This window comes from Rhinolophus sinicus, chromosome 17, assembly GCF_057876585.1.
Source record: "Rhinolophus sinicus isolate RSI-liver-muscle chromosome 17, RSI-T2T, whole genome shotgun sequence".
NCBI classification, from domain to species: Eukaryota; Metazoa; Chordata; class Mammalia; order Chiroptera; family Rhinolophidae; genus Rhinolophus; species Rhinolophus sinicus.
In genome coordinates, this window is record NC_142517.1 from 37087625 (window position 1) to 37106720 (window position 19096).

At 33.8% G+C, this 19096-nt stretch overlaps 1 protein-coding gene across 14 annotated transcripts in view; it reads right to left on the reverse strand.

Annotated features, from left to right (window-relative positions):
• PHC3 (polyhomeotic homolog 3) overlaps positions 1-19096 on the reverse strand; it is a 74142-nt gene that overhangs the window by 33737 nt on the left and 21309 nt on the right. For 8 of the 14 annotated variants that reach the window (XR_002137677.3, XR_002137678.3, XM_019735371.3 and 5 more), the window contains exons 5-9: positions 16933-17091; positions 14760-14858; positions 7470-7713; positions 1108-1979; positions 775-822 (exon numbers count right to left, since the gene is read on the reverse strand). Coding sequence is in view for 12 of the 14 variants with exons in the window: in XM_019735371.3 (XP_019590930.3) it covers positions 775-822; positions 1108-1979; positions 7470-7713; positions 14760-14858; positions 16933-17091 (1422 nt within the window). In the remaining 2 variants the exon portion in view is untranslated. The remainder of the gene's footprint in view (positions 1-774; positions 823-1107; positions 1980-7469; positions 7714-14759; positions 14859-16932; positions 17092-19096) is intronic. The other 6 variants (XM_074327752.2, XM_019735388.3, XM_074327757.2 and 3 more) reach the window with 5 other exon arrangements.

The following is a 19096-nucleotide window of genomic DNA, read 5'->3' on the forward strand; positions in this document are numbered from 1 at the left end:
TATGCCTTTTAAGGTCAGTCTGAATGACAAGAATAAGGAATCTATAGATTTGCAAACCAAAACGCTTCCCATTAAGGAACAGACTTTGAAACATCTTTCCTTTCTGAGCTAATGGTTATTGGTCTTTAAGTAATAAAATTTCTTGTGTGAAGTTTGATATAAAATTTCCTTTGGGAAGACTGTTTTCCTCAGTTAGAATTTAATTATGAATTTAATCATTCTGCCTAAACATTTAAAGACCTTATTCAATTTTTATTGTTAATTATTTTGTACATTTTAAGTCCTTTAGAGAATGTTCAAAGGAAAACATTTTTCAAGATAATTTCCCTTTTTTAGGCAACATACCATTTTTAGAGGTTTATTCTGACAAACTTCACCACAATCTCAATTATTCAAAACTTTTACTCCTCCCAATGGATTGTTTTCATCCTCAGTATTCATTCATGTACTGAGATTTTTTAGCTTTTTAAATGAGAAACATTTTAAGTATATATTTTCCCTTACTAGAAATTTAAAAATCAGAAATTTAGTAATTCTACATTTAATCTTTTTGGCAAAGTTGGATTCTTTCCTAGAATAAACGTTTTTACAAAATTTTAATTATAAAATATAATTTTCCCAAAAAAGTACATCGTACAAGCATACCTCCACCTTGAAACAAAAGTCCCTAAAGGCCCAGGACTTCAGAATTCACACAACCAAAAGGTTTCGCTAGATAAACCATACGTTTAAGAACATACAAGCCAATAGAAGGGATCTATGAAGGATAATCACCTTAAGAGAAAAAACTTTGTGCAGATGACACTGGTTCAAATGCATTCCCTTGGGGAAAAAAAATCAACTCTGTAAAGATAGCAGATGGATTTGTTTAAATAGTAATAAAATTAACGAGGGACTTTAATAACCATCACAAATTATCAAGCATGCAACCATACTACAACAAACGGCAATTTTTTTGCCCATACAGCATGTTTGTCAGACACTGACAGATGGAAATTTCAAGCTTTTTATATTCATAGGCATGTAGATCTAGCGATACAACATGTGGGAGAAAACAGTTTTTACTTTCATTTCAGCAAGAAAGTCAAAGAGCTTCCAAGGGCTTACCACTGGTGGATCAACAGGCGCTGGTGGTTGTACTTGTAGGTTTACCGCAACAGTCTGTGGAGGAGGAAGAGTCTGAAATGGCAACTGGACCAACGCTTCTGCAGCTGGAAGCTCCTCTTCTGACACCAAAGCATTCTGCACCAAAACCTGGCCCTGGGATAGAATGTCAGGCTGCACTTGTAAAGACTGCATAGACTGCAAGGGCAGTGGAGGAATCTGAGCTGGAGGAGATGCTGACATCTGTGGAGGGGTTGCGATTGGGATTGGAGAGGACTGCAGGGTTGAATATTGCTGATGTGATGCTGGAGACACAATCTGCTGACCTGGGGACACCAAGGCAGACTGCTGAACTGGGCCAATGTGTACAACAGGGGAAGCTGGAAGTGGAAGATGAGATGGAAGATTCAGCTGTGCTGCAGGCTGCACCTGATTAGCAGTGGACTGTTGCAAGTTTGGCCCTGGCTGGAGAGCTGATGACACAAGAGGGTGCGGCTGGATAAGTGCTTGTGGATGAATAATTATAGTCGGAGACTGACTTGGCGAATGAGGTGGCGGAGGAGACACCACGACAGACTGCTGTGCGGACTGTGACTGGCTAGGAGACATTGTGAGAGGAGGGGCATGGCTCTGAATTGGTGAACAATGCTGTGCCTGGGCACTACTGGGAGCTGGGGGCAGGCCGTGGTTTGGGAGAGGTATGCAGTGCTGGGATGCGGGTGGATCGTGACTTGGATTCTGAAGTGTGATTGGCTGAATTTGCTGTTGCTGCTGCTGTAGTATCAGCTGATGATGGGAAACCTTGGGAGGTGGTGAATGAAGAGGAATCTGCTGATGTTTTATTAGAGGATGAGGCTGAATTGGAGGATATGAAGCTGTGAGAGAAAAAAATGACAATTAGTATTTTTTTCAAAATTATAGAAATTTTTAAATAAATCTAAAGGAGGAAAGTTTTTACATCAGAAGGTCATAATCATCAGAGATCTATTAAAAGTCTTCTAGACAAGAGCGACTTGAAAATGTAATGACAAACTTTTCCTTGAAAAACTATAAAGATTTCAGAAAATAAGTTGTACTGTGATAAGTTCCAGAAGAAAATTGCCTAAAACAATTACTTTATAAATCTGAATCTACACGATTTATTCTTATTACATTTTATAGGTCCTCAGAATATCTTCATTAACTTTCATGTTTTTTAAATTTTATTAAATTTATTGGGGTGACATTGGTTAATAAAATTGTATGTTTCAAGTGTACAATTCTGTAACACAGTAACTTTTAACAAAGTTAATCCACTTGAATTCCTTCTTTGGGGAGAAGAGGAGAAGTATCACTGAACAAGTTTAATATATATAAAGATAATGTCAAAATCATAAAAAATATAAAATATATAAAATAAAGGTCTCATCCTTTCTAATCTGTGTCTAAGCATTCTTCCAACTAATAATCAAAGTAATTTACTTATAAAGCTTCCCAAATAAGTTTCCAAATTGAGCCAAGATGAAGAGTTGGTATAATTTGACCCAGGAAGAAAAAATGTTTTGTTTAAAAAGTTAATTCAGTTAAGCAAAAACAGATGTGTGAATCCTAGAGCACGGTTAAATAATCACTGTAACTAAGAAATGAAATTTCAGGGGCCCTTCGAAATCTAGGAGAGTACTAGTTTTACTTGCAGAGAAAATGAGGCAATCAGAAGTCAGTGCTGTCTAAATAAAGGATTTTGTTTTACTTCTCTTCCCCCCAACAAAAACAAACAAACTTACATTACTCTATAAGTGATAGTCCAGTTTTCTCCACAGAGGAGGACTCACAACAGGGATAATATATATAAGAATTAGCAAAATCAAGTATTTTCATCATTATGCCACTTCTGCACACTAGTGCATATGTTTACACAGAGGGATATGCTGGTGAAATCCTCTCTATCTGAATAAGAATGGAAACTGGATTCACTATATATAAATGTATATCAGTATGTTGTACACCTGAAACTAATATTGTATGTCAACTGTAATTGAAAATAAATTTTAAAATAAACTGGGTTCACTAGAAGACAAACTGAAAAGATTGCTTAATATTAACACTGTGTAAAAATTATACACATTTAAAATAGATCTAAAGACAAGGCAGAATGTTTTTCTTAGTCTCAGAATGTTAAGATAAAGACTATAATGTCTTGCATCTCTTTTTATATTCAACCACATTTGTGACAAAGGCCTTATAAAAACTCCTAACAACTTCTAACCAAATTTTTGCATTTCATTGGTTAGTATCTAAAATTTTGGAGATCATTTAAGGAAATTAACATCTGATTAACATCTCAAAAAAGAGGAATTCAGAAGTTTTAACAAATATCCATGGATTGTAAAAAAAATAGAAATTAGGTCTAAAATTTCATGTAACAAAATAATTTTCACATAACTATACTAGCACTTCAAACTAAGACTGAAAATTTATGTCAGCATTTCATAAATGTGTTGATAAAGACTCTATATATTCAATAAAACCTTGGATTTCTATAGATTGCCTTGCCTCCAAGGGGCTCAAGGTGCTTTTATATGCCTCCCATTTGTACAAAAAAAAAAAAAATGCCTGTGAAGTAGGTAGGTATTATCGGTATTATTATTCCCCTTTTTACACATAAGGAAATAGTGTCTGCAAGCATAATAGCAAAGGCCCCATTTAATTCAATTTTTAAAATTATAATTAAAACTTACTATATTCTTGACATACACTGGATATTTATTCACAGAAATAAAAATTTTGGTGCTCTAGCAAGTAAGCAATCTTTTTTTTGTATTCTAGAGCTGATAATTCAATAGGTTAACAATCTATCCTTTCACCAAGATTAAATTTTTCTTTTATCAGAAATCAAAACGAGTCCATAAGTCCAACTGAAAAACACATATATTAAAGAATAATTATGAGGATAGCTAAAGCAATACTTCTGTACAAGAAAAGTCCTAGTGCTCTGGAGAATCATACATGTTTGTTTATTTCTCTAATTTTAATAAACACTTTATCATTGTCAGGGGGGCCTTATAATTGGAAAATTAATGATTGGTATCATCTCTCACATATGGTAGAACTCTTTAATTATTGTAGGTAATTAAAGATATTATTGTAAATTATTAAATACATTATTTCATTCAATAGTTAAACAATCCCATGAGGTAAACAGGGTACTACATTAATCCAATATACTACAGGCAAACCGAGCATTAAGTGACTTGTCTGAAATCACAAGAACCCATAGTCCTAAATGAGGCTGGGTTCCTACAGACAGGGTATTTTTGTCCCCTAAAGTTCGTATGTTGAAGCACTAAGCCTTAATGTGACTGCATTTGGTAACGCGGCCTCTAAGGAAGTATGAAGGTTAAATGAGATCAGAAAAGTGAGACCCTGACCTAGAAGAATTAGTGTCATTATAAGAAGAGATACCAGAGAGCTCCGTCATCCTCTCTCTCCTAGCACTCAGATGAAAGGCCATGTGAGGACACAGTTAGAAGGCAGCCATCTGCAAACCAGGAAGAGAGCTCTCACCAAAAACCAAACACTGCTAGACCTGGATCTTGGGCTTTCTAGCCTCTTCCAGACTGTGGGAAAACAAATTTCTGTTGTTTAAACCAGCCAGTCTATGGTATTGTTTTTATAGCAGCCTGAACAGACTAATACAGGCTTTCCACTACACACTGAATTAATGTTGGCAAAAAATGGCATGTGTTTTTCCAACTAAACTAATTTCATAAAAGTTCTAAAAACTGCCATAAAAAACTTGAGCTCTAATATAGTTAATGATAATTTCCAGACATTTGGTTAAAGTTTATCTTTATATAGTAAAAGCAGAATTATTAACTATCAAGTGGGAATTGCTAGTTAATGAAGAAATTATGAAAACCAAATGATTTTATCACCCTAGAAATACATATAAGGAAAAAATAACCATGTCCATTGTAATAATTATTATACCATACTGTATTAGAATACAAATAGATTTTTTAATATTTGAAAGTGATCTGCAGGAACAAGCATTTTTCTGAGGAAAAGAACCAATTACCAATTCAAGAATCTCCAAAAAAAATCTTATCTTCAGACCAACTTCCCAGAGTAGAAAGAACTAAAAGCGTGGGAAAATACAGCTTTTGACTTGCCAAAAAATACAAATCACTTTGAATATTTGCAGTGTAAGGCTTGAACAGATTTTAACGAACTTATAAGTTTGATGGCTGCAAAGGTTTATGTGACTTAGGATGTTCCATGGTTTAGTTTCTAATCAACAACACCATGGAATACCTCAGTTTGGTTAATACACATAAGATCTGAATTTGGAATTACAATTGTCCTGAGGTTCTTTAATGGTTTTAGCTTACTGGTGTCCTTCACACCTACATAAATATTATCACACTATCAATGAAAGGAGGAAGAATAAGTGTCAACTTAGAAACAAGTACGGGAATTCAGGGAGACTGAAAATCTGAAAGTAGATCTCCTCACTCGAAGTAACCCTGAAAGAGTTCCTGGTTTTCTCTGAAGGTAGCATTCCCTTTGGAAGGAAATTAACCTTCCCTCCATTATAATCTATTAAAACTATGGGAATCACTAGAAGCTGTGCCCTGAGCAGTCGTTCCAAGCACAGTGGGTCCTTGCTGCCTCCTCAGTGACTCCTATCAACACTGGCCAGAGACTGTTTTGAGAGTGAGAAAACTCTGGACAGTTCAATATAAAAATCCTGTTGTCAAGGCGTACAGAGAGCAGGACCTCGCACACAAATGTTTATAAAAAAAGAATTCATATCTAACTATACAATGAATAAATTTATGAATTTATACATTATAACAAAGCCTGCACTTACCTAAGATTCAGATTTAAGAATTCTAAGCAGTGATACCTAATTAGTGCAAATGGAAAAAACTATGCTATAACTTCCACAATTCAAATGGGGGAAAAAAATCAATTATTAATCCACCAAAAATCAGTACATATAAGGCACAACTTAGTACTGTCAATATAAAAGAAGAAAAGGAGAATCTGAAAAAGGATTAAAAGAGTTAATAAATGTAAACTGCCTGACACAATACTATTGTCCTATGCTCAAAGAGCTTACTGTCTAGTAGAAAAGCTAAGATCACTAAGTATATAAATAACTATAAAAGTATGATAAAGGAGCATAAAAATGCTATACAAATTCACAGTAATGAGAGATTTCTAACTAGGGGAATCACACTATCCCAGCATTTTGAGATTGGGTGATGTAGAGAATGTTAGCGATATTAGCACAGAGGAAACATGAAAAGAGAAATCGGTTTAGGTGGAGGAAAAGCAGACTTCAGTAGTGCAAAATGAAGCTTTAAAAAGTAGTACAGGGTTATAAAAGGATAGAAAGACGATGCTTACCTGATGAGGTTGGGTCAAAGGATTTTTTTTTTAAGTGAGGTGTCTAGTCCAGTGCATGACATACACATACTTTCAATAAATAAGTTATACTGGTATAAAAATATGTGCAGATATATTAAGAATAGGGGAGACCTAAGTCTTGAGAAACAAAGGAAAAAATCCAGCATGAGGGAGACAAAAGATGTAATAGTAACGAGAGGAGGTCAGGAGCTGTTAAAAAAGATGCAATCATTGACACCAGCAAATAATGCTTACTTTAAAGAAGAAAGGAAATAATTCCTTATCTTATTAGATATGAAGAAAGCTCAACACCGAGAAATTCTGAGATGAATAGAAGGGACAGTAAGGAAACTCACTCCGAATGGCCCCAACATTTTCAGCATGAGAACCATGAAGCAAAGTTATCTGTAGATAGCAATGAGCACACGTGGAATTCAAAGGTTGCTGAGAATGAAAATGACTTAGTTGATTCCCTGACATCTGCCTCTCAGAGATGAAATCAGAGATGGAAAAAAGCAATATGGTAAGGAAAATCATTATGCATAATTCTTATTTTTGGAAAGTGATAAATTCCTCCCACTAATGACAACTTTAAACAAAAAATATGCTTGCTTTTTTAAAGGCTTTTAGTTTTTGTTCCACTAAAGCATATTAAATAAACTACTGGCAAATCTTGTTTTTAAAGCTTAAAGGTTTTATTGTAAAATGAGAGACCAGCATATAATGAAGATGTTAATCAAATGTCAGCTGACCAAAAAAATTTCTATCTTATTATAATTTGTTTTAGCTGTTGGGCTCTTTTGATTTCTTTGTTTTTCAATATTGAGATGTCCTTTTTTTAACTTATGAAATTCACATTTTAAAATGTTTTTAAAGTATCATTCTTGTTCAAGTAATGGACATCTTTTGTTTTGCTCTGCCTGCTAAGAAAATGAATAATGCAACTATTTTCAACAAAAGTTTTATCCCACCTGGTGCTATTAACTGGTGAATACTAGATGTCCGGGTGACAGCTGTGCTTCGGGATTCCAGACTTGGACTTTCTCCTTTCTTACTTTCTGGAGAAGGATCTCGTTGGCTGATTTTAGAACTGGTCACTGTTGTTTTGTTATGACAAATTGTCAATGACTGAGTTTGACTAGTGCTTTTTGGCGGACCATTCTGTGAGCTAGATAATACACCCAACTTCTGGCTGCGTAATGTTAAATTCTGAACCTAAGAACCACATAACAAAAAATAAGGATAAAACAGATGGTATTAATTGATGTGGTAATCATTACCATTATAACAATAATGACAACACATTTATATATGTTTTCATAAATAAAGCTCCAAGCACTTGAAACAACTAATTAATCCTAAAGGAAAGGGGATATTCTAAGTAATCATATCTTAAATATTAAGGGGCATTTTTAAAAACAGACATTAAGGGAAAGAATCATTAAGAACTAAATGAAAGTGAAATATATATATTCATTTGCTATATATATATATATATATATATATATACACACACACACACACACACAAACACACACACACACATATACATATATAATACTATGTTTGCTATATATCTGCATACACATATATACGTATATATAGCAAATGAACTACGATTATGAGTAAATTACTCTGCAACATACTGCATTTTAAAGTTACCAACTTGAGGAAATCAAAGAGGAGAAAGAAGCAGGTCTTTCCCGGTAAAGGAGAAAACGTGAACGAAGTTACAAAGGTGAGAGAGCCTGGGATGTGTACGGAATAATGAGCAATTCCTTCAACTTCAGTCTGACTTCTCCATGCCAGGACTGTGAAACATTTTAAGGTTACAAGTACCTCATAAACTTGTAAGAAATTACTACACATAATTAGGAGAGTGTGGATACAGTATTACTTTCTTAATAAAGATGAGACAGAGATAACCAAAAAAAGTTACCAACTCTATAGAAATTATAAGGGAACACTAATCTTGTAAGAAAACTAATTTAACAAATCCCCTACCCCATTGTGATAATTATATGAAGCATTTCCCATTAACTCCTTTTTAAGGTTAGGTTTTGTTGTTGTTGTTGTTGTTGTTGCTGGTGCTGTTGTTGTTATGAAACACTTCCTTGCCTTTGAGAACCAGACCTCATGAACTGAAAAGATTGTGCATGGCCTTGAAATGGCTTCTGTGATGGCAATCTTTCTACACCCGGGACTATTCTAAAGATACTACCAGTCTGGATGGTGGAAAGGATCACCCCAATTATTCTCACCTGAGGTTTACAACATTTCCAAACAGCAAGGCAGAAAAATGCCTCTCCAACAGTTGCCTAACTTTTTGCCTATCTGGAATGAATGCACCAAATACATTTATGCTAGCACTGGCCCTGGGAAAGAAACTGAAGTAAAAGATTCTAAAGTGAAAGAGCAAATGATACACTGCTGCTTTAGGAATGCTCTTCTGTTTCATGTGTGTTCTGTCTCTATACAACAGGGGTGTCCAAACTACTCTGACTAAGCAAATTCCAAAAATATATTAGTTTAACGTAAATAAACCAGGTGAGGCAATTCGTACTTCACCTTGAGTGAGTGGCCCGGCTGTTTGTGTATTTTACCGCATATGGCCGTTGGTAAAAACCGTTGAAAAAAGTTTGGACACCCCTGCTATACAGCTATGTCATTAACTGATGCTCAAAGCTGTACTTTATCTTTCCCAGTGCCCAATTCAGGGTTCAGCCAATAGCGAGTGCTAAACAAATGTTTACTTCCAGTGTAGTCAAGGTTTTAATCAGTTCTATTCTAAGCGACTAAAAGAATTTTCTAAGTGAGACCACATGGAGCATTTTCTGTTGTTTTGTTTTTGTTTTTTGTCAAATATTTCACAGCAATATAAAGTGGACTAAAAACTGCTGTATTATTGAAATTTAATACAAAAGAAAAATATGCTAAATTCCAGATTTCTCAGCTTGCCACTCAAAGCCCTCCAAAGTTTAGGCCCAAACTACTTCATGCCCCATTTCTACTCCTCCAGTCCACAATACTCATATTCAAGCCAAAATGTTCTGCTCACACTTATCCAAACTACCTTGCACTTCCTTCATTTAGAGCCCTTGCTCAAGTTCCTCTTGCCTAAAATGCCCTTCTTCCTCAAAACTCCTTCAAAGCCCACTAAAAATCCCACTCACTCTCCCAAAGAAACTTCCCCGAAGTCCCTGGTTAGAAATAATTTCTCCTTCCTATATAATTTGGATCATGTTGGTCTATAGCACTGACAAACGTCTAGCTTATTTTAGAATTACTCATGTCTACCGTGTTTCCCCGAAAATAAAATCTACCCAGACCCATGAGCTCTAATGTGTCTTTTGGAGCAAAAATTAGTATAAGATCCGGTCTTGTATTATTATAAGACCTGGTATTATTATATTATATTATCATATTATAGTATATCCAGTATTGTAATATATTATATTGTATTGCATTGTATTGTATTATATCATATCATACCCAGTCTTATATAAGACCCGGTCTTATATTAATTCTTGCTCCAAAAGACACATTAGAGCTGATGGTCTGGCTAGGTCTTATTTTTGGGGAAACACGGTATGTCTGTGAAATACTGGAATTCTGTTTGGCAGGTTCTCACCTCTGACATTCATTTTTGTATTCCCAACAGTTCAGTGCTGCAGACATAACAGAAACTCTCCAAGTCTGAAGTAGTCTCCTGTATTTGATTCTGAAATATATATTACGTGGCTTTTTTTTGTAAGTATTTAGTTCTATTTATGGTCTTCTTAGACTAACATTAAAATCTGTTCATATTTAACCACAAAATCTCAAATACCTCATGGAGGCACATTAAAATCTTGAAAATTTGAAACATTTTCTTCAAAGGAAAAGCATAGTCACAATGTAAATGAAGATTTGACACAATGAACCCTAAAACCTGCAGCAGTCCATTTCTATAGAATAATATACTCTTTTCTTCTATTTCCTTTTGTTTCCTGGAATTCCGAAAGAAAAGGAATTCTGTGCATTTTATGTATTTATTATATACTATATATTATTTATATGAACAATTTAATTTTAGACTGTGGCTATATTTATGGTCATCTTGGCTTAAATATTTACAATAAATTTCAAACATGTGAACTATATTTCTAAAGTATATTACAAAGTTATTTTAGCTATTAGAAAGGTGGCATATTCAGGTTTCCATGACAGAGCTTCACTTTAGAAGAGAACCTACGCTCTCTAAATAAAGAATATTAGGGCACTCTAATGTCCAACTTTCATTGCATCTGAACTTTTCCTATGATCAAATGATAGAAATTTTCTGACTTTTGAAAAAATCTAAATTTCATATGAAGTAGTTTTGCTAATTTCACACCTTACATATTTTTACAGTGGATTACCCAAATACTCTCATACCAATTATTTAATTTGTACCTAACAAACACTGTGTGAATTACTGCAGCATTCCTTTGCATATGAGGAAACTAAAAGTTAATGTCACATTGCTGGCAATAGAGCTGAGTTTCTAGATTGTAAACCCAAAGGGCTGTTTTCTCCTCAATTCTAACAGCATTCCCCAAATAGCCACAGGAAGATTTCTTACTTCTTATAAACATACTTTTAGCCCTATGATACCTTCCTGAAAATTAGAATTTTTTAAAATTAAACCTTTTTTTTTGCATGGTGGGAAGAAGAGATGGTGCATTTAAAATAGTAAATAGGGATAAGATATTCCAAATTTCTAATTTTTTGACTATGCTATAAATAAATTTTAATACTAAGGAAAAGCTGTTATACTCACTTCTACCACTTAAAGATTATTAAAATGAAACTTAAAATTAGGTATTTCTCAATCACAAACTTATTGTTTTAAAAACTGCAAATATAAGCTTTAAAATTAACAAAGTGGAGCAAAAATTTTCAAAACTAATAGCCCTGAACTTGAGGAAAGTTACCACTAGAATATTCAAAGTATTAGCATCACCAACTACTGCCAGCCTCATTCACTGCCATTTCAAAAGCACAGCAGAGAAAAACATTTGTAGAGAAATTCCTAAATGTCAATCCATTCCTCTGGTTTCTCAAACTCTATCTATCTTTGAATTAAGTCAGATTATCACAGGGCCACATATCTGGATCAGATCAAACTGCAGCCACTTTATAAATTACTTTAACTATGCTCATTATGCTATTAAAGATACTATACGATGCTTTCTCCATGAGAACCCAAAAGACAGACTGTGCTCTACAAAGCATGTTAGTTGTATTTTCCTAACAACTGGTTTATTTTACCCTGAAAACTGTAAATCCTTTAAATGGTTGTGTTTCTCTTCACTATTAGCTACTTCAAAGCTAAGAATCAAATTTGTGACTCATCTTGAGACAATGTATAACAAAAATAGTAATTAGTGGCATGTGATATTTTATGTGCCAGGCAGTATGCTAAGTACTTTATGATTACTTTCTGTCTCATTTATTCCTTGTAACAATTCTGAGCCATGACTTCCAGTTTACAGTGAAATTAAGGCTTAGCACAGATAATAATAGCTAACATTTAGTGAGTGCTAACTATATATTAATCCTCACTACAACCCTATGAAGCAAGCATTATAATTATTTTATAAACATTTATTTTATCTTGTATTTTTGAAACTGAGGCAAGAGATTAAGGATATACAATGAGAAAGTGGTAGAGCATGTATTTGAACCCAGAGAGTCCGGCTTCAGAGTACAAACTTATAAACACTATGCTATACTATGACCTTGTCCAAAATCAACCAACTGACAAGTGACAAAGCTGGCAATTGTTCTGAAGACAGAATTTGAACCCAGGTCTTTCTGTTCCCCTCCCCTTGCAAAAAAAGTTCTAGAGTGCCTATAATGTTCCAGACACTAAGTATTCGTATTACTCATTCTTCAACTTACCCGCAAGTGTATGTATGACTATTAGAGATGTTTGGTAACTTGTCTAAAGCCATACAACTAATAAATGCCTGAAGTGGGAATTGATCTTAAGTTCATGCAGGACTCCATGCATGTAATCCGAATAGCAACCTCACTCCTTGCTCCATGACACTTTGTGTTTTTTTCTTTCATGTTTTCAATTTATTTTATCTTTTTTTATTGTATGCATCTTGTAAATCAATTAAAATTTTAGCTGGAACAAAGTATAAATAAGATTTAAAATATTCTTGAAGTTGCTAAAAATCTAACTCTATTAGGTTTTAATAAACCAAACAAAACAGTAAGATCATTACTTTAACAAATCCATTCCACACAGAGACATTATAAAAGTTTAGAGCTGAAAAATCTTAAAGTTAACAAAGACAAAGGTCTCATTTTGAAAATACAGAAACTAAAGTCCAACAAAGTTAAGGAATTATAAAGGGTCACAGAGCACATTAGGAGAAACCCAAGTTTAAATGATCATCATCTTTATATGCTGATATATAAAAACTGGCCTTTATTATTTAGTAAAATAACATACAAAGAGGTTCCATGAAAAGTGTCAAAGAATATTATTACTATCTCACTTTTTGCTTTTTACCAAAAGACTGAGACAATTAAATTAAAAATAAGAAGCCAAGGATGACCCTAAGATATGTCAATTTCTACTATATGCAGTCTAAAACATTAACTATTGAAAAATACCAAAATCGTATCATACAAAGTAGTATTACAATTTACTCAATTCACTTTTATCAACTTTACTAAGGTGTAACTTACAATAAAATGAATGAACCAGCTGAACAAGTTTTGACATATGTATATACCATGTTACCACCACCCCAATCAAGATACAGAACATTTCCATCACCCTGAAAGTTCACTCATGCCCTCTCCCCATCAATTTGCCCCACCTTCTACCCAGGTATCACCAAAAGGGATTTTTCACTATAGATTACTTTTGCCTATTCTGGATTTTCAGATAACTGTAATCACAGAGTATGTACTCTCTGTGGTGTCTGACTTCTTTTGCTAATTACAATATTTCTGAGATGCATCCGTACTTTGTTCTCTTTTATTTCTGAGTAATATATCACACAATTTGCTTATCCATTCACCAGTTAAAGCTGTTTCAGTGTGGGGCTATTCTGAATAGAGCTGCTATGAATATTCACGGATATGTTTATGTAAATATATGTTTTCAAATCTCTCACAGTTAACATTTAGAATTGCTGGGTCATATGTTAAGAATATGTTTAACTTTATAAGGAACTGACAAACTATTTTCCAAAGTGGTTGTACCACTACACTCTCACCAGCAATGTATGAGAGTATCGCTGCCGCGCATTCTTGCCAATCAGTCTCCTTCATTTCAGCCATTCTAGTGAGTGTGTAGTGATATTCATTATGATTTTGATTTGCATTTCTATAATAATTAATGATGTGCATTTTTTTCATGTGATTATCTGTATATCTTCTTTCATGAAGTGTTCAAATCTTTTCCCCATTTTTAATTGAATTGCTCATGATCTTATTATTGAGTTGTAAGCATACTCTGTATATTCTGAATACAAGTCCTTGGTCAGATATATGTATTGTGAACATTTTCCCTCAGTCTATAGCTTGCCTCTTCATTTTTATTTGAAGAGCAGTTTATTCGAAGAACAGTTTTTAATTTTTATAAACTCCAATTTATCATTATTTTATTTTATGATTAGTGCTTTCTGTGACCTATCTAAGAAAGCTCTGCCTCCCCTATAGTTGTAAAGATATACCAGATGTTTTTTTTCTACAGGTTTCATAGCTTTGGCTGTTACCTTTAGGTCGACATTTTACATCTAGTTTATTTTTATGAATGGTGTGAGGAGAATGTTAAGGTTCATTTTTTCCATAGTACCAAACAAAGTAATATTCTATTCAAATTTTTAATTTAAAATTTACCCAATTAATTTTTAATCTTAAAATCCATCTTGACTTAGTTATTATACAACTGCTTACAAAGGAATCTACACAAAAGAATACATCTCACATAATAAGTGAAATAAATCTGCTTTACAATAAAACTAAACATATGTCATAGCAAAAACTCATTTTCACTAATGTTAAGTAACCTAAATATCTGTGTTTAATGATATTATAATTTCTATAGGAAAAAAAATCTTTCTTGAAGTTCTTATTGTATTTTATTAAATTTCAACCTGAATTGTACGACAAAGAGCACTGAAACCATCAGTAACTTAAACACAAATGTATGTTTATCTTTAACCTGAAGATCCAGACCTCAAGTACCACATTATGAAGCTAGACAAGCTCACCTGAGTAGCTGCAGACTGACAGGAAGATGACGATGACGACGAGACAACAGGAATGTCAGACTGTACAGCAGCCACAGTGGTAGCGGGTGTGAAAATCAGCTGTACAGACAGAAAAACCAAAAAAATACTCTAAGACAAAAGAACATGTCTCACAGACAATGTATAGCAGGCAAGAGAGACTGAAATTTGTGACGAAGACAATGCAGTTTAGGACTTCCTCCTAAGCAAAAGGGTTTACACGACAAAGAGAAGTTTCTGATAATAGAGAACTCAAAAAAAAAAAAAAAATCATAAACATTTTTGAAACAGCTCATGATTCTGATGAGTAGAAAAATAAATCAGTGCTCAAAAAAGAATATGTATTTTGGTAACATGAAATCCTCCTACAAATTTTGCCCAAATAAGCTATTTATTATATTTAAACTTCTCCCAAATCAAAACTCCATGGCAAGATGCCTAAAACAGAAGTTATAATAAACAACCATAGTCACTTCTCTTGAATACAAATTAAATTTCAGTGAGAAACATGAAAAGAAACACCAAAAAGTCTTTTCAGTCCTCTTGACCACAGAGGATAGCTATGCCACAGACTATACTATTTCATTCAACTACCTAGGACCCCATAGTACAAACACCCGTTCTTTCTTGATTTTAAAACTATCTGTAAAGAAAAATTCATTCTAAATGTAAATGCCACAACATGTCAAAATTCAACAACAAAACAGCCTGTAAAAAAGCTTCACATCAAAAATAATAATAATAAAGGAAAGAAAGATATACTCAGTTTATTTACTTATAATCACCATCTCTTTTCAACTGCTTTTTTCAGTATTGAAACAGAATGGCATTAATTTAAAAAGGCAATACAATCCACTCAGAGATTAGTCAACCATATTTAGTAAACTATGAGTTATTTCAAAGAATGTGTATATTTTATTTCAAAATTGCCTAGCGTTAATCAGTTCCTCAAAAACTATTCCTGTTTAAATTAAAATTACCAATTACGGAATCTTTTAAACTTCAGTTTTTTTATATACTAAATTTAAGTGAATTAAACAATAAAGTGTAATTTGTTTCATGAGAAGGTAATTTCCAATATAAACATCTGAAAGCACTAAACCTAAAGAGAAGATGTTCTATTTAGCTAGAACCATATGAAACTGTTAAGGGGTCAGAAATGGTCAAATTACAACGATTTCAAATGGTTCAGGCTAATTTTGAAGCATATTATTAATTAAATTGATCTCATGGGGGAAAAAACAGAAGTATGGTAATATCTACAGAATAATCGGTAAAAAAAAAAAAAAGGTGGGTCATGTCATTGCTTTCTGTAAGAAATATGATGGGAAACTTTCTTTGCAATTTCAGTAGTGATCTGGGCATCCAGACATATATTCAGTACACTGGACAAAAAAGAATAGAAATTATATATTAGACCAAAGCTTTTGTCTAGCTACCTGGTTAAAGACATCAAATAAAGTAAATGTCAACCAATTTATACATTCCTTAAAGAAGCTCAACAGTTAAATTAGAAAATCAGTAGGTACTAAAATACAGTCTAGCCAAATTAACATTTCCTATATGAATAAAAGATCAAAGTGAGGATAAGAACACAAATCACCTTACAGAATTTGAGATGGGAATAACCAAAGCTAAGAATCATCTGGTAAATTACCAGGAATTCCAATCCAAATTTCAGAAGATTCCACAATATAAATTCTAACTTATGTTAAAACAACCAAGTTTTTAACATTTCTAACTATTTCATCAAATCTAAGATGTCAAAGATATACAATAATTTTATGTATCACTATAAGGACCAATTATAACTGTAAGATGACATCACTTATAAAATGCATCTCAGTTTCAGACATGTTAAAATAGGTTTGAAATCAGTGAAATGTGATACTAAAAAAATAATGACTCCTATGTTACAGAATCTGTTAAGCTTCCCGATGTTGCTAATTACTATTTGATACACCAAGAAGGCCTACCAATTAAAAGTAGAACTTTTCATGACATAAATATACAAGAGCTAAGCACATGCACACACAAAAAATTGTTAAAACATTTCTTCAATACTAAAAATGCCTCTTATTGCATCAAAACAAGAAATATTTTGATCTATCTCAAGTCCTTAAACACTGAAAAAATTTGGTAGCTCACATCTTACCATTTGAGCTCGGAGATACATTTGAGCTTGGCTTGCCGTTAGGGTGGGGGAGGTACTCCCTAGTAACATAGTCTGTTGGGTAATACTGCCGCTGGTAGAACTGGAAGCCTGGGAACGGCTTATTAACTGTGCAGGTGTAGGAGAAGTGGAGAGGTTGATCTAAGGAAGAAAACATATTAGGTCATAGGCTTCCATTTCTTGTTTCCATGTCACTGAATTTCACCAAGCTGCACTCAGGCAATCAATGGTACATACAGTGGCTAAGGAACCTGAAAGAGAGGGCTTCATGTGTAACAGACGCCCCTCACTTCCTTGGGCAATTATTTGCATATAGGCAAATGACAGCATTTACTGGTTAGTAATTAGAACAATTTTGAAGGATATCCTCAATGTGTTTCAATAAGATTCCAGTATCTTAAAATATCATTTCCACTACCTCCCAAATATTATGGCTAATGTTCCATTATTTTAATATTCCACATAATAACTTAAAACATTCAAATCAACCATTTACACTATTTTGTCAGTTTCTGTCACATTCTGAGGGGTTTCTGAAGTGAACAAAAAATAAAACAGATAATCCATTCATATATATAAAAACACATGCAACATATAATTAGCACAACATTCTCCCCCAAAAAGCTCTCAGAGAAGAAACTACAATTGCTACTTGTCAAACAGATGGAATTAAATTATAAACACTATTTAAAGTTTAAAACTACTGTTAAAGAATAAACTAGTGCATAGTCTATTTCTAGGATACATAAGAGATTAGTAACGATTGTATCTGTGAAGGTAAACTGGGTGGGGTAGGTAGGGAACAGGGCAAAGGGAAATACGTATACCCTTTTTTATCTTTCCAAGGTCATACCGTACGCATGTAACACCCATTTTAAAAATAAATAATATTTTTAATGAGAGTAACATAATCTGACCTCAAATCCTTTCTGTGGACAAAGCAGAGAATAAAATTAAGAAACTGTTTATTAGACTTTTGATTCAAGCAACAAGGCAGACTGGACTAATACATCCTGTGCCAAATACACTAACTGCAATGATAGATCAACATGAAAAATAAGAATATATAGCTGAATTCAAAAAAGGGAAGGGGAGAAGGGAATTTCTAGGTGCCAGAAAGGAAGAAACTCAAAGATGTAAAGCTGCAGCTGACTTCAAGGCAGACTTGGGGGGTACTGGCTTACAGATACAGAAGACCTGATTTTGAGCCTATTTCGGGGAAGAGCTGGAAGTAAATACGCTATTTTGAGCCAAGATCCTCAAAAGGGCTGCTCAATATATGAAAAGGGAGCTGGAAAAGCTCCACCCATATCCTGAGAAACAGTGAGGAAGTTTGCCATCTGCCCTGCTCAGTGGAGGGAGAGGCTTCTATGAGCATCAAAACGCCTGGCTTGTGCCATGTGGGGGTACAGAATCCAAATTGACACTGCCTGTACAGTTCCATAATCCACCCAAACATTAGCATTTGCACTAGTCTAGGACATTTGTTAAACTGAAATGACTGGAGGAAGCTGAGTGAAGGCTATACAGCAGGACTTTTCTGTACTGTTTTTGTAACTTCCCATGAGTCTATACTTATTTTAAAATAAAAAGTTTAAAAAAAAAATACCTCTACAGAGGGTATACAAGAGTTGGTTAATTAATTCCCTAAATTTAGCTGTATCTTTTAAGTATTTTAATTTTAATACTTAATCCTGTAGTTCAGTACATAAACACAAAATACAGAAATTAGTCTGCAATGTGTTTTTTACTTCTAGCATACCACTAAAACCCCATTAGCAATAACCACCAATGCCCTCTATCTGACAAATTCAGTGGATGCTTTTCAGACCATTCCCTTTCAAGATTCTTTACCAGCTCTTCTTTCTGGCCCACCCCCAAAATATTCGTGCTTTGTGCTCAACATTTCTCTTCTTGAATTCCTAGATTATCACATCTATTCCTATAGTTTCAAAGGATTGATGACTCTCAATCCTTGATAACACTCTTACTCTGAGCACCAGATCCAAACATCCACAGAACACCTTTCTGGATGTCTCTTACCAACCGAAACTCAACATGTTCAAACATCAAACTCATTATTATTCCTTCTTAAAACAGCTTCTCCTCAAATGGACACTGGTATTTTTAAACCCCCCACAACAGA